This window comes from Herpailurus yagouaroundi, unplaced genomic scaffold (genome assembly GCF_014898765.1).
Source record: "Herpailurus yagouaroundi ecotype Mexico unplaced genomic scaffold, PumYag 194, whole genome shotgun sequence".
Taxonomy (NCBI): domain Eukaryota; kingdom Metazoa; phylum Chordata; class Mammalia; order Carnivora; family Felidae; genus Herpailurus; species Herpailurus yagouaroundi.
The window spans coordinates 2,960,752-2,974,225 of NW_024412425.1; the positions used below are offsets into that span (position 1 = coordinate 2,960,752).

The following is a 13,474-nucleotide window of genomic DNA, read 5'->3' on the forward strand; positions in this document are numbered from 1 at the left end:
ATCCTGCTTCAGATTCTGTGTCTCCCCCTCTCTGTGCCCCTCCCCTGCTCACACTCTGTCTCTCTCTCTCTCAAAAATAAATAAACATCAAAATTTTTTTATCAAGTACGACCACATCCACTACTATCACTCTAGGCCAAGCCACTTGCAATTGTCCCTGCAATCTGTTCTTCACACAGCAGCCAGAGGAATTCATTTACAATGTAATTCATATCAACTTATTCCCATATAAAAATCTTCTGAGTTTACCATCTTAGAATAATATCCTAAGTTCTTACTTATTATGGCTCACAAGACCTTACTATGGTCCACAGACTCTACATGAGTTTGCCCTTGGCCACTTTTCTGATGTCATCTCTTACCACTCCTAATTATTCATTTTGTTCTCACCACAATGGCTTCCTTGCTGTTCAAAAATACCAAGTGTATACCTCCGTGTTTACCTTTTGGAATGCTCTTTTCCCAGATACCTGCATGGTTTGCTCTCTCATTTCAGTTTTCCATTCAAATGACACATTATCAAAACACCCAATATAGAAATGCACCTATATTGCATTTATCACTAATGGATATACTAGTTTTAAAGTTTGTGCCTTGTCTGTCTGCCCATGCTTAATCAAAGCAATGACTTTGTTTCATTCTCTGCTTTATTTCTAGTACCTAGAGCCATTACTGGACACTCAGTATTTGTCAGCAACTTTAAAAATACAAATTTTCTTTCATTTTTCATTTCCCCAGATGCTTCTGATATAAAAAAAAAAAAATTGAGAATACTGCTTAAAACCTTTCAATGGTTTACCCCTTTGTACTTCAAATAAAATCCAAATTTCTGTTCAAAGCCTAAAAGCCCCTGCATGATCCATTTCTTGATTACTTTTTTCACCTCATTTTGAACCACCACTATCTCCAGGAACAATGCTCTAGCCTTACTGGCTTTATTGAAGTTTTTGGAACGTATCAAATCCTTTCCCATTTCACACTCTCACATGCTGTTCTATCTGCCAGGAATGCTCTCTGCATGGCCAGTTCCTTTTTGTCTGAAATGTCCTAACTAAAATGGCAGCTGCTCAGAAAGACTATCCCTGAAAACTCGAATTGGGTTCATGCTTTATCTTATTCTTTCATTTATCTGATTGTCTATACTTGTCATATAACTTTAATATGTAGAAGAACACTATCTAATGTGACTGGAACAGCAGCCACCATCTCTGACAACAATGCACATAAGCTGTAGAGTGTAATAGAGGATGGTGTTGAGAAAGGAAATAAACATAAATCAATAAATTGAAGATTGAACAGTCTTTAGAAATGAGTCAGAAATCCAAGGAAAACATGCTTTTGTTGAAAAGCAGAAAGAAATTGTAAACAACAACAAAAACAAAAAACCCCACATAGCTCAGTTTAACATCAACTCATGTCAGCAAAATGTACTGGGATGAGAGTACCTGGCTTTTTACTTTGTCAGAGAAGCACAATATCATTTATAAAACATTAGGTAAGAACCCAACTGGAATATGGTGATCAAGAGAACAGTGTAAGGAACCAAATGAATCCAGTTTAGGTCCCAAACTGCTCTCCATGTCACATATAGTAACATGATTAAATAGTTCTTTTTTGATGTTTGTTTATTTTTGAGAGAGAGAGACAGAGCACGAGCAGGGGAGGGGCAGAGAGAGAGGGAGAGACAGAATCTGTAACAGGCTCCAGGCTCTGAACTGTCAGCACAGAACCTGACATGGGGCTTGAACTCACGAATTGAAAGATCATGACCTGAGCCAAAGTTGGACGCTTAACCGACTGAGCCACCTGGGTGTCTCTAAACAGTTCTTTTTATTGTCGTTAAATTAATGGAAGAAAAAAATGAGAAAATACAAAAGGGGTGATGGCTGAAAATGACAAAATGGCGTCTGAAAAGCAGAAGTCATTTCGGGAGACCTCTTTCATACTTGCCCTCCTCAACAACTCTGGTTGAATTGATCCTCTAAATCTCTCTTGAATCTGTTTCCTTATCCCCAATGCCATTACCAACACTCAGAAAGCCCAGAGAGCACCACACATTTGAAGCAAAACAATAATCCCCTCAGTCGTGTCCTGAGATCCTTTCTTCTAATCTCCATCTGGTAGTCAAGAGTAATATATTAAATATGTAAATCACATTATGTCACTGTCCTACTTAAGATTCTTCATTAGCTTGCAAATGTTTTGGGGACAAAATTCAATGAGAGATAAGAAATACATGTTATTTTATGGTCAAATACACACCCACAACATAAAACAAACAAGTCATGAAATAATCTTTAGCTCTGCTACATGTGATGCATTCTGATATTTTTAAAAAATTTCTGCTCTATGTTATTGTATTTAAGAATCAAAACAAAACTGAAATAATCTTTACCTCTGCTACATGTGATGCATTCTGATATTTTTAAAAAATTTCTGCTCTATGTTATTGTATTTAAGAATCAAAACAAAACTGGGGCGCCTGTGTGGCTCATTCAGTTGCACATCCAACTTTGGTTCAGGTCATGATCTCGATGTTCGTGAGTTTGAGCCCTGCTTTGGGCTCTGTGCTGACAGCTCAGAGCCTGGAGCCTGTTTCAGATTGTGTCTCCCTCTCTCTCTGCCCTTTCCCACTCACACTCTGTTTCTCTCTCTCTCTCTCTCAAAAATAAATATTCTTTAAAAAAAGAAAAAGAAACAAAACAAAACCAAAACAAAACAAAAACAAAAACAAAAACAAATGCTGTTCACAACCTATCAGGTCATTTTTATAATCCCTAAGGTTCTGCCTGGCCTAGACCCTGGCAGACTCCAAACTCACACCTGGCACCCTTCCCTCACTAGGCTCCAACTATAAGGGCCTTCTTTGAATACCTCCTATTACACCAAGCTGCATTGCTCTATGGCCTTCAGGACACCATTTCCTCTGCCAAGAATGTTTTTCTCTCTACCCTCGGCCTCCCTACTGCTTTACATCCTTTCAGGGCTCATCCTTTCACATACCTTTGCTTTTCCTCAAAAGTCCTTCCCAATCTCAGACTCCAGCAATGCTGCACCTGCAATTCGCTCTTATAGTAAGACAGCCACAGCTCATGAGCTCATGATAGTGAAACTGAGCCCCACATTGGGCTCTGCACTGAGCATGGAACCTGCTTGGGATTCTATCTCTCTCCTCCTTTCTCTGCTTCTCCTACCTTCCCTCCCCCCCCCCCCCCCCGCCCACCTCTCCACACTCTCTTGCTCTCTCAAATAAATAAATAAATAAATAAATAAACAAACAAACTAACTAAACTAAACATAAACATAAAAAAAAAAGACAGCTACTCTACCCACTGCAGCCTACAAGGGAGGCCCCCCATAGCTTTGGATGCTGGTAAGACTGCCACATCCTGCTCTTAATGCTGGATTCTCCTAGGAGGTCTTGACTTCCATAAACTCTCAATGTGACAGTCCCGCTACCTTTAGTTTATGACAGGAATAAGTACTCACCCTCCCCAAAGAAACTACTCCAAGACCTATCCTGTAATGCTTGGCATCTCTGGGTATCCCAATACTCCTGAAAAGCCCTGGCTTTCTGTATCCTTGTTCATCACTAGGCCTCTCATCCCATTCCAGGTCTAGACATCTTTTATTGTGACTCAGTGTTCTATTACTCTCTGACCACTAGGGCTCCAGGAACTCACTATATACTTTCTGCAAATACTCCACAACCTCAGCCTCCTTCCCTCTATGTATTTTCTTCACCTCTTGCTCTGATTGCAACGTTGAGCACCCTGCTTCCCAGAAGCACTGTTTTCCTCCACCTCATTCCACCTACCGTCCCCTGAAGTAGATATAACAGACCTTGTTATTTCTAATTAGGACAGTACCACCCAAAACTCAATTTCAAGTAACCATCCTTACTGACCACTACCACCCATATTTCCAGATCACTTACTCTCGTACCATCTCTCCAATATTTATCTCCACCTTAAAGACTCTCCTTCAAAATCAAAACAAAACAACTCCTTTGATTCTATGGTTCACCCTGTAGCTCCTATCCATTTACTGTACTCCTTCCTGGTAAAACTTCTCAAAAGAGATGTCTGTATTTCCTGTCAATACTTTTTCCCCCTTTGTCTCCCACCCTTATAACTAACATTTTTCCCATATTTGCTTCCAGGATTTTTTTTTCTTGCACTTTTATACTGTTGAAATAATTCTACATATATAAACTTAAGCCATACTTCTTTGTCCTAATTATTAGGGCACTATTATAAAAAACTTCTAATACATTTTAAAACTCTATTTGTACTTTTGAGAATTCCTCAAATGGGTCCTCAACACTGCCTGGTGAGTTAAGTCATTACCCCACAACAGTTTTTATTGTTGGCTTATTTCTTCCCTAGTCTCTCATCTCGCCCCATCACCCAGAGATTTACCTTATATTTATCCCTCAGTCCTGACTACCATCTTGCAGGCTTTCAAATGCTTATCTAACTTCTCTGTCAAGAATATCTAATGGCCATCTCCAATGCATAACTCTTGACTTCCTTCTGCAGGCTTCCAAACTCTGATGCTTCTTTCTATTTCCAATCCTTCAGCAAATCCTATTAATTGTACCATCAGATATAACCCATTCTCATTTTCTTCACATATTAGACCCCATTCCAAGACACTATCATCTCTAAAGTGGACTCCTGAAACTAGTGTCCTCTAACTGGCCTTCTTGCTTTCATTCTTAACCTCATTCTACATAAGCACCCATAGTGATGTGTAAACAAAGATCCCTTACTCATCTGCACAAAACCCTTCAATAGCTCCTTATACTTAGAATAAAATCACATTCCTTGCAATGGCCTACATGGTCTTATGTGATCTGTTCTCTGCCTATTTCTCTGACCTCATCACTAATTTCCACTTTCACTCTCCTTGTTCTAGCCATGCTGACTTTGTTCTAGCCACGCAGCCAGAAGGCTGATCCTCAAATAAGTGAAGTTCAGCATCTCCTCAGGGCCTCTACACTTCTGTCCCATGTGACTGAACACACACTTCCCTTTTTTTGCATGGCTAATTTCATTCAGGCCTCAGTTCAAAATTACTTCCTCTGGGAGATCATCCCTGATTATCCTAATCTAAGAACACAGCAAGCTCTCCATAAACATTTGCTGGCTAGAGACACCAACTCAATTAAAAATAAATAAAAGGATTATCTTTGGAAGAAATGAAAAGTAACTTCCTCATTAAAACAAAAGGGGAATATGAGAGAAGAAGTATGGTAAATGGGAGTTGGAAAGGAAGTTCCTTTGGCAACTCATATTGATATCACCTTCCTGCTGAGACCTTAGGCTTCTTTCCACAGGCCTTTGAAGAGAGCTTCATGCAAACATCTCCAAGTGTTGCCACCTCACAGACCAGCTGTATTATTATGAGCAATAGCTGCTCCTATGTGACTTGCTCTTTATTCACCTGAGCTCCATCTTCTTGTCATGGCTCTTGTCACCATCCAGGGGTCCTTCCCTTGCTCCAATAAAGAAAACACATCTGGTTTAGGGATCGCACATCCAGCTTAAAAGAAAAGAAATGGGATATGGTCATGGTATAAGAGTCCCAGATTCAAATCCAGTCCACTGGTCATCAAAGACACTGAAGGAAGTGACAGAGGAATATGTGAAGGTCTGAAGGATGAGAAATAAGAAGGTACACAGTGGAGGGGCTCCTGGGTGGCTCAATCGGTTGAGCGTCCAACTTCAGCTCAGGTCATGATCTCGCAGTTTGTGAGTTTGAGCCCCGTGTGGGACTCTCTGCGGACAGCTCAGACCCTAGTACCTGCTTTGGATTCTGTGTCTCTCACTCTCTCTCTGCCCCTCCCCCGCTCACACTCAGTCTCTCTCAAAAATAAATAAACATTAAAAACAATTATATAATGAGCATTGGGTGTTGTATGGAAACGAATTTGACAATAAATTTCATATATTGAAAAAAAATTATATAAAACAAAAGAAGGTACACAGTGGAGCTGTCTACTTCTGTTAGCTAGAATGAAAGGGGAAGTTATTCCAATAAGAGGGCCTAAAGCTATCAGCAGAAGGGAGGAGGGGAAAAGACAAAAGCAGAATCAATAATTGTTTTGCAGAATTGTTTTCCAGAATCAATATTTCCAGCCAAGGAGACACCTAAATAGGTGTTTCACCTGACAGTTCCTTGCTAAGTATGTCTAGCCCATTAGCTCCTTATGTGAGCTAGTCTGAGCCAGAATAGAGCTGAGGACCTGCACAGAAGCCCCCCTGAGCTGACCTGAAGTTACCTTAGCTCATTATAATAATAAGATGTCCTCTAGGGTGCCTGGGTGGCTCAGTCAGTTAAGCATCTGTCTTGATTTCAGCTAAGGTCATGATCTTGCAGTCGTGAGATCAAGTTCCATGTCAGGCTCCATGCTGATCATGCAGCCTGCTTGGGAGTCTCTCTCTCCCTCTCTCACTGTCCCTCTCTCCTCCTCAAAATAAATAAATAAACATTAAAAAAAAAAATAAGATCTCTTATCATGGGTAGAGTTTTCCACCATTTTTTGAACATATGATGTACATACTGGCATGTTGACATGCTGGACATGCTAATTGAACCAAAAGTGCTTACTTACACAAACTCCCTGCCCCCACCCTGATACACTGCATAAAAATTTCCTGTAATAATCCCACAGGGAGACAGTGCATTCAGACCAATCTCCCTGTCTCTGTAGCAAGTAATACAAAGTTCTTTGCTTTCAACATTTCCTTGGCTTGTGTGCAATTTAGTGCACCTTGAGTTCGGTTACATTTCTACCTCCAAAACACTCAAACCTTTCTGTACAAGATGATCTTACCTAGTGAGATCAGGTTGCTGTAGTTCTCCAACATCACATCCCTGTACAAATCCCTCTGAGTGGAGTTAAGGCATTCCCACTCCTCCAGAGAGAAGTCGATGGCCACATCCCTGAAAGTCACCAACCACTGAAACAACAAATCCATTTATTGTTAGTGAAAATATGGCAATGACTTCGAGGTAAAATGAGGAAAGAAAGAGGAGGGTGTGAAGGAAGGGGATGACAATAAATAGGCCATGGCTGAACACACTGTAACATTAAAAGAAATTAGGTGCCTGAACAAAGACAAAACTTCCAATGTATAGTAAGACAATTCTAGTATCCAGAAAAGTCCAGGAATACAAAAGGCCAGATGAATGCAGTTCTCCAATTAAATGAAATATTATATGTAATCATACAGTATATTAAGCTTTTCAGATTCTCAAAAAATAATAAATTCTCAACAAATATGAGTTCTTTCCTTTTCTTCTCCCCTTAAAGAAAAATATAAACAAATTTAACGAAATATTTCCAAACAATTTTTAACAAATCTCTAGGCTAAAACATAGAATTTGGATATAACTTAAGAATTTTTTGAAGATTAAGGCACCTGGGTGGTTCAGTCAGTTAAGCATCTGACTCTTGATTTTGGCTCAGGTTATGCTCTCACAGTTCGTGAGATTTAATCCTGAGTCGGGCTCTGTGCAGAGCCTGCTTGGAATTCTCTCTCTCCCTCTGTCTCTGTCCCTCCGTGGCTTGTGCATACATACACACTCTCTCTCTCAAAATAAATAAATATTTTTTAAAAAAGAATGTTTTGAAGATTTGAATTCTTCAAGTCACAATATTATGATGTTTCCATTTTATGTATGAAATGATCTGCTTATTTGGGAGTATTTCATTTAATTCTCCAACATCTTTGAGCTCTAAGAATCTACAGTTCTCAAGAGAGTAGGCATTTGGCAGGTTTTATTTCTACTTTCTGTGTTCCTAGGCTACAGCTAGCTTATGGATGCCAATCTAGGTGCCTCAGGTATCACTTACACATTCTGGCCAACTCCAAGGTAAACCTGACTGCTGGTCATCCTCTCATTGGTTCCTGAGTAAGAGGACTGTGGTACATAGAATAACACCCTCCCCAAGATGTCCACATCTGAATCTCTGGAACCTGTGAGTATGTAACCTTATAATGCAAATGGAACTTTGTAGATGTGATTAAGGATCTTTAAAAGGGAAGATTATCCTGGATTATCTGCTTGGAACCAATGTAATCTTAAGAGTGTTTTAAATGGTAGAGGGAGGGGCGCCTGGGTGGCTCAGTAGGTTGAGCGTCAGACTTCGGCTCAGGGCATGATCTCACGGTCTGTGGGTTCGAGCCCCATGTCGGGCTCTGTGCTGACAGCTCAGAGCCTGGAGCCTGCTTCTGATTCTGTGTCTCCCTCTCTCTCTGCCCCTCCTCCACTCATGCTCTGTCTCAGAAATAAATAAACATTAAATGGTAGAGGGAGGCCGAGAAGGAGATGTGATAATGAAAGCAGAGGTCAGAATGATGACTGCTGGCTGTAAAAATGGAAGGGAGCCACAAGCCAAGGAACGTGGCAGCCTCTAGCAGCTGGAAAAATGCAAGGAAATAGATTCGCCTCCAGAAGAACACAGACCTACCAACACCTTAAATTTAGCCTGTAAAACTAATTTCAGACACTGACCTCCAGAAATATAAGATAATAAACTTATGTTGTTTTAAGTCACTGAGTTTATAGTAATTTGTCATGGCATCAACAGGAAACTGCAAGAGGCAAGATCTCTTCCTTCTCAGGACTCAGTTCCTCACCCAATCTTAAAAGCCTTGCAGAAAATCTTATCATACACTGAGACTTGGAACACCCAGCAGAAATGCTGTCACTTCCAAGTGGGAAACCCAGGTCTATAGAGAAGATCAGTTTGCCATATGTCCCATGTAACTACCTCACCAAACCATTATACTAATACTGCTCTTAAGGGGAGTATTAGTATTAGGAATACTGCTCTTAATACTGCTTCCTTAGGACTCCTGGCAGAAGACTTTGCATGTAAAATATGTAGAATGATCTGAAAAAATACTTAAACACTCTCTGGTGAGGGGAAAAGCATTTAGAGAAGAATGGAGCTCTTTGCTAGGATTAGCCACTGGAATGGGAGAAATTTGGGAGTGGTTCCTTCAGGCAGCTAACCAAGGCAGAAAATTTGGGGATAAATAAATCTGGTGTTCACATCACACAACACATCACTTCAAGAAGGAAAAATGAGGGGCCCCTGGCTGGCTCAGTCGGTAGAGCATGCAATTCAATCTCGGGGTTGTGAGTTTGAGCCTCACATTTGGTGCAGAGATTACGAAAAAATTTTTAAAAAAATCTAAAAAAAAAAAAAAGGAAAAATGAAATAGTAACTCACATGGGGCATGTTTTCTAGAACTATCAGGACTGATTGGTTTTCTGGGTTCTTTTCCTGGAGATGTGCAGAGTTCAGAGAACGCCGGGCTGGAGAGAGAAACAGAAGCCATGAGATAAACCGTGCCTCAGAGCCCACAAAATAAGCACCTTGACACTAACTTTATTTCACCTCTTTTTTTTTTTTTTTATTTTTAATGTTTATTTATTTTTAAGAGAGAGAGAGAGAGAGTGAGCCTGCCTGAAACAGGCTCCAGGCTCTGAACTGTCAGCACAGAGCCCGACGTGGGGCTCAAACCCAGGAGCTGCAAGATAACGACCTGCACTGAAGTCAGATACTTAACCAACTAAGCCACTCAGCCACCCCTATTTTACCTCTTTGAGGGAGATTGGAAAAATCTTAGCTTTCCTGCAAATCCAATGGAATACAGGTACAGCAGAAAGAATTCAGGCCAAGCTTCTCCTGAATCCCCCTGATGCTGAATAGGACCTCACAGGGTACTAGTTTTCCAGGGCATCTCACATCTTTAGGATAGGGGCATACCTAGGGAGCCCTGAGATCAGCTTCCCCAGATACCTCCCCTCCCCCCCCCCTCCCCCCCGCATGTACACACACAGTGAGACGCTTTGCTCCCACAGTTTAAGGGCTCAATCCTACAAGACTGCTCCTGATTCCAGAAGTCAGTCTGAAATCCCTGGCCACCAGTACTTCTGATCACTCAGCTATAAATTGGGGGCTCCCACAGTCCCCTCCTAGGTTTGATACTTTGCTAGGATGGCTCACAGAACTTAGGAAGCCACAAAAAGGATGAAGTATCTAGGCCTAAGGTTGACAAGAAATGCATAAAACCTGTAGGAAGAAAAACTTGAAATACTTCCTGAAAGACATAAAAATAGATTTGTGCAAATGGCTAAAACAGTATTTCCCAACATTGTTTTCTATCATTGCCCCTCTGAGGAGCCATTTTAGACATTTTTTCCTAGTTGTCCCCCTCCAGCATGAAATTTTAATAGGTCAGATACACTGTAATATATGTATTTATGTAAGTATATATAAGTTATATATAAGTTTATATAAATATATATAAGTTTATATAATATAGAGGAGCCTGGGTGGCTCAGTTGGTTAAGCATCCAACTTCAGTTCAGGTCACAATCTCAGTTTGTGAGAGTTTGAGCTCAGTTTGAGCTCCACATTGGGTTCTGTGCTGACAGCTCCAAGCCTGGAGCTTGCTTCAGATTCTGTGTCTTCTGCTCTCTCTGCTCCTTACCTGCTTGTGCTCTGTCTCTCACTCTCTCTCCAAAAATAAAAAAACATTTAAAAAATAAAAAAAAAAGTATATAATATAAACAATGTAATTAAAATTGTAATATATCATTCAAAACCATTCTTTTCCAACAAAAGGTAAAACAATTGAAAAATTAATTTCTTTTTTTTTTTTAATTTTTTTTTCAACGTTTATTTATTTTTGGGACAGAGAGAGACATAGCATGAACGGGGGAGGGGCAGAGAGAGAGGGAGACACAGAATCGGAAACAGGCTCCAGGCTCTGAGCCATCAGCCCAGAGCCTGACGCGGGACTCGAACTCACGGACCGCGAGATCGTGACCTGGCTGAAGTCGGACGCTTAACCGACTGCGCCACCCAGGCGCCCCGAAAAATTAATTTCTTAAAAATTCTTTTTAGTGAACTTAACTTCTACTAGATAGAAGAAACTTTTAACTGGTCGCTTGATCTTCATTCACATAGTCAACGTTTTAACTTCTCAGCCCTTGACATAATTGGTGGGTTTCACAATGTTAAACTTTATCCAAGAACTATGATCCTGAAAAATAGCCATAGCCACAATGAGAGATACCCCCTCATCCTTTATACACTAGGAAACAGCTGAATGAAATGAACCTCCCTTCCCTCTATGACTTAGATAAGACTGGAGGATGACCCTTCCCCCCTTTTTTAACCTATGAGAAGGCCAGGCAGAACCTCCAAATGGCCATTCTTTGTCTCATAAATGACTAGCTGAGCTGTTTGACCCCACTCACTAATCTGGACAAAAATGCCCGATAACTTTACTTGACCAAACTTTAGTCAGGCTTCTCTCCTTCTCTCAGGCCTTTGAACTTTGGCCTACCCTGTATTCTGAGCCAGCAAAGGATGCAAACAACCCTCTTAACAATGATACAAGCTTCAGAGAACAAAATCTACACTTCTGACTCCCCACTTGTCCCAGTTCTTTCTGGCTTTATCTTCCTTATAAAAAAAAAATGCTTTTCTGCCTGACCTTTTAGATGCCTGCAGATCTTATGGTTGGAGTGTTCTCCCAATTACAAGTCTTCCTTCCCTCACTGCAGTGATCCTTTAAATAAAGTCATTCCCAGGGGTGACTTCAGCTCAGGTCATGATCTCACAGCTCGTGGGTTCAAGCCCCACGTCCGGCTCTGTGCTAACAAGCTCAGAGTCTGGAGCCTGCTTCTGATTCTGTGTCTTTCTCTCTGACCCTCCTCCGCTTACACGGTCTCTGTCTCTCAAAAAATGAATAAATGTCAAAAAAATTTTTTTAAATAAATAAATAAATAAAGTCATTCGTTAGCTAAGTCCAAATTTGTCTTTTATGAGACATGGTGAATAACTTTTGTAGAATAAAACATTACTTTTATTTAATCCTCAAATCCCAAGTCAAATAAAAAAGCATGATCAAATACAAACAACATCCACAAGGGAGCCAATGGGCATACACAAGGAATTATTTCAGATTAAATAAGACTAAAGAGATGTGATAACTAAATGAAATATTTGATCCTAGATGTGATTCTGGAATGGATCCCAGATCAAGGGAAAAAAGGCTATAAAGGGCAGTACTGGGACAACTAGTGAAATTTTTCTATGAATTCTGAATTAAATAATTATTATATCTATGCTACATTTCCTGATTTTAATAACTGAATGATAGTGGTAGTCCTTGTACTTAGAAAAATACACTGATGTATTTTTATGGATAAAGGAACATGATATCTGAAAATTAATACCGACTGGTTCAGAAAAAAAGAACATATGTAGAAGGAAAGAGCAAATGAAAAGCTAATGTTAACAATTTAATCAAACTATAAGGGCATATGAGAATTCATTCTACTATTTTGGGGGTGTAATATTATATCAAAACAAAAATTTTTTGAATAAATGTTATGAGAACATTTATACTTGATTAAGATATTAAGAGACATAACCAAATGTAACACATGAACCTTAAATATAGGGAATATGATAACCAAAATAAATTTACAAACATTCCCTATTTTGATAGTTGTAATGTTGCTATTGTTGTTTTGACACCATTATAAGTACATTTTCAGGTAAAACAGACTAATTATATTAATGTTGTTAGCAACCAAGAATGTCAGTATAAAAGGAGAGACAAAGTTATAAAATCAAATAGAAAAAAACCTTGTTATCATTGGTCTAAATGGAAATATGATTATGAATTCATGATTGTGGTTTATACATTAAAAACAAGTTATTAGCTTTGTCCTCTGAAAAGCCTTAGAAGAAATGACAGCCCTATGACAATGAATATTCCTAATATCCAAACTGTAGTCTCTATATGCCATGATCCATAAGAGGAACCAGAACTCCTTAGAGAGATGGCTCATTTTGGATCTGGCACAGGAAATGTACAAGGTGAACTTGGGACAGCTTGTGCCAGAAAGTAAATAAGCTATCAATTCTTATATGATCATGTCAAAAGACATAGGAACTGACCAGAAGGGACTCCCACTGGCTAAAGAAAGAGCAGTTCAGGGTACCTGGGGGGCTCAGTCGGTTAAGTGTTGACTCTTGATTTCAGCTCAGGTCATAATCTCACAATTGGTGAGTTTGAACCCTGTGTCTGACTGCATGCTGACAGCACAGAACCGGCTTGGGATTCTCTCTCTCTCTCTCTCTCTCTCTCTCTCTCTCTCTCTCTCTCAAAATAAATAAATAAATTTTAAAAAGTAATAAATACATAGAGGGCAGTTTGAGATAAAAAGGAATAATGAGGGGTACCTGGGTGACTCAGTTGGTTAAGTGACTGACTCTTGATTTCAGCTCAGGTCCTCATCTCACAGTCATGAGATCAAGCCCTGCATTGAGCCCTGAGCCCTGATATTCTCTCTCTGCCCCACCAGCTCATGTGCACATGTGTCCTCTCTCTCTCTCTCTCTAAAAAAAAAAAAAAAAAAAAAAAAAAAA

The 13,474-nt window shown here is 39.8% G+C and overlaps 1 protein-coding gene across 12 annotated transcripts in view; it reads right to left on the reverse strand.

Annotated features, from left to right (window-relative positions):
• LOC121011357 (zinc finger protein 30 homolog) overlaps positions 1 to 13,474 on the reverse strand; it is a 173,586-nt gene that overhangs the window by 119,424 nt on the left and 40,688 nt on the right. For 11 of the 12 annotated variants that reach the window (XM_040445641.1, XM_040445630.1, XM_040445634.1 and 8 more), the window contains 3 exons: positions 9,251 to 9,336; positions 6,842 to 6,968; positions 5,449 to 5,547 (listed from right to left, as the gene is read on the reverse strand). In XM_040445641.1, the coding sequence (XP_040301575.1) occupies positions 5,449 to 5,547; positions 6,842 to 6,968; positions 9,251 to 9,336 (312 nt within the window). The remainder of the gene's footprint in view (positions 1 to 5,448; positions 5,548 to 6,841; positions 6,969 to 9,250; positions 9,337 to 13,474) is intronic. The other variant, XM_040445636.1, reaches the window with a different exon arrangement.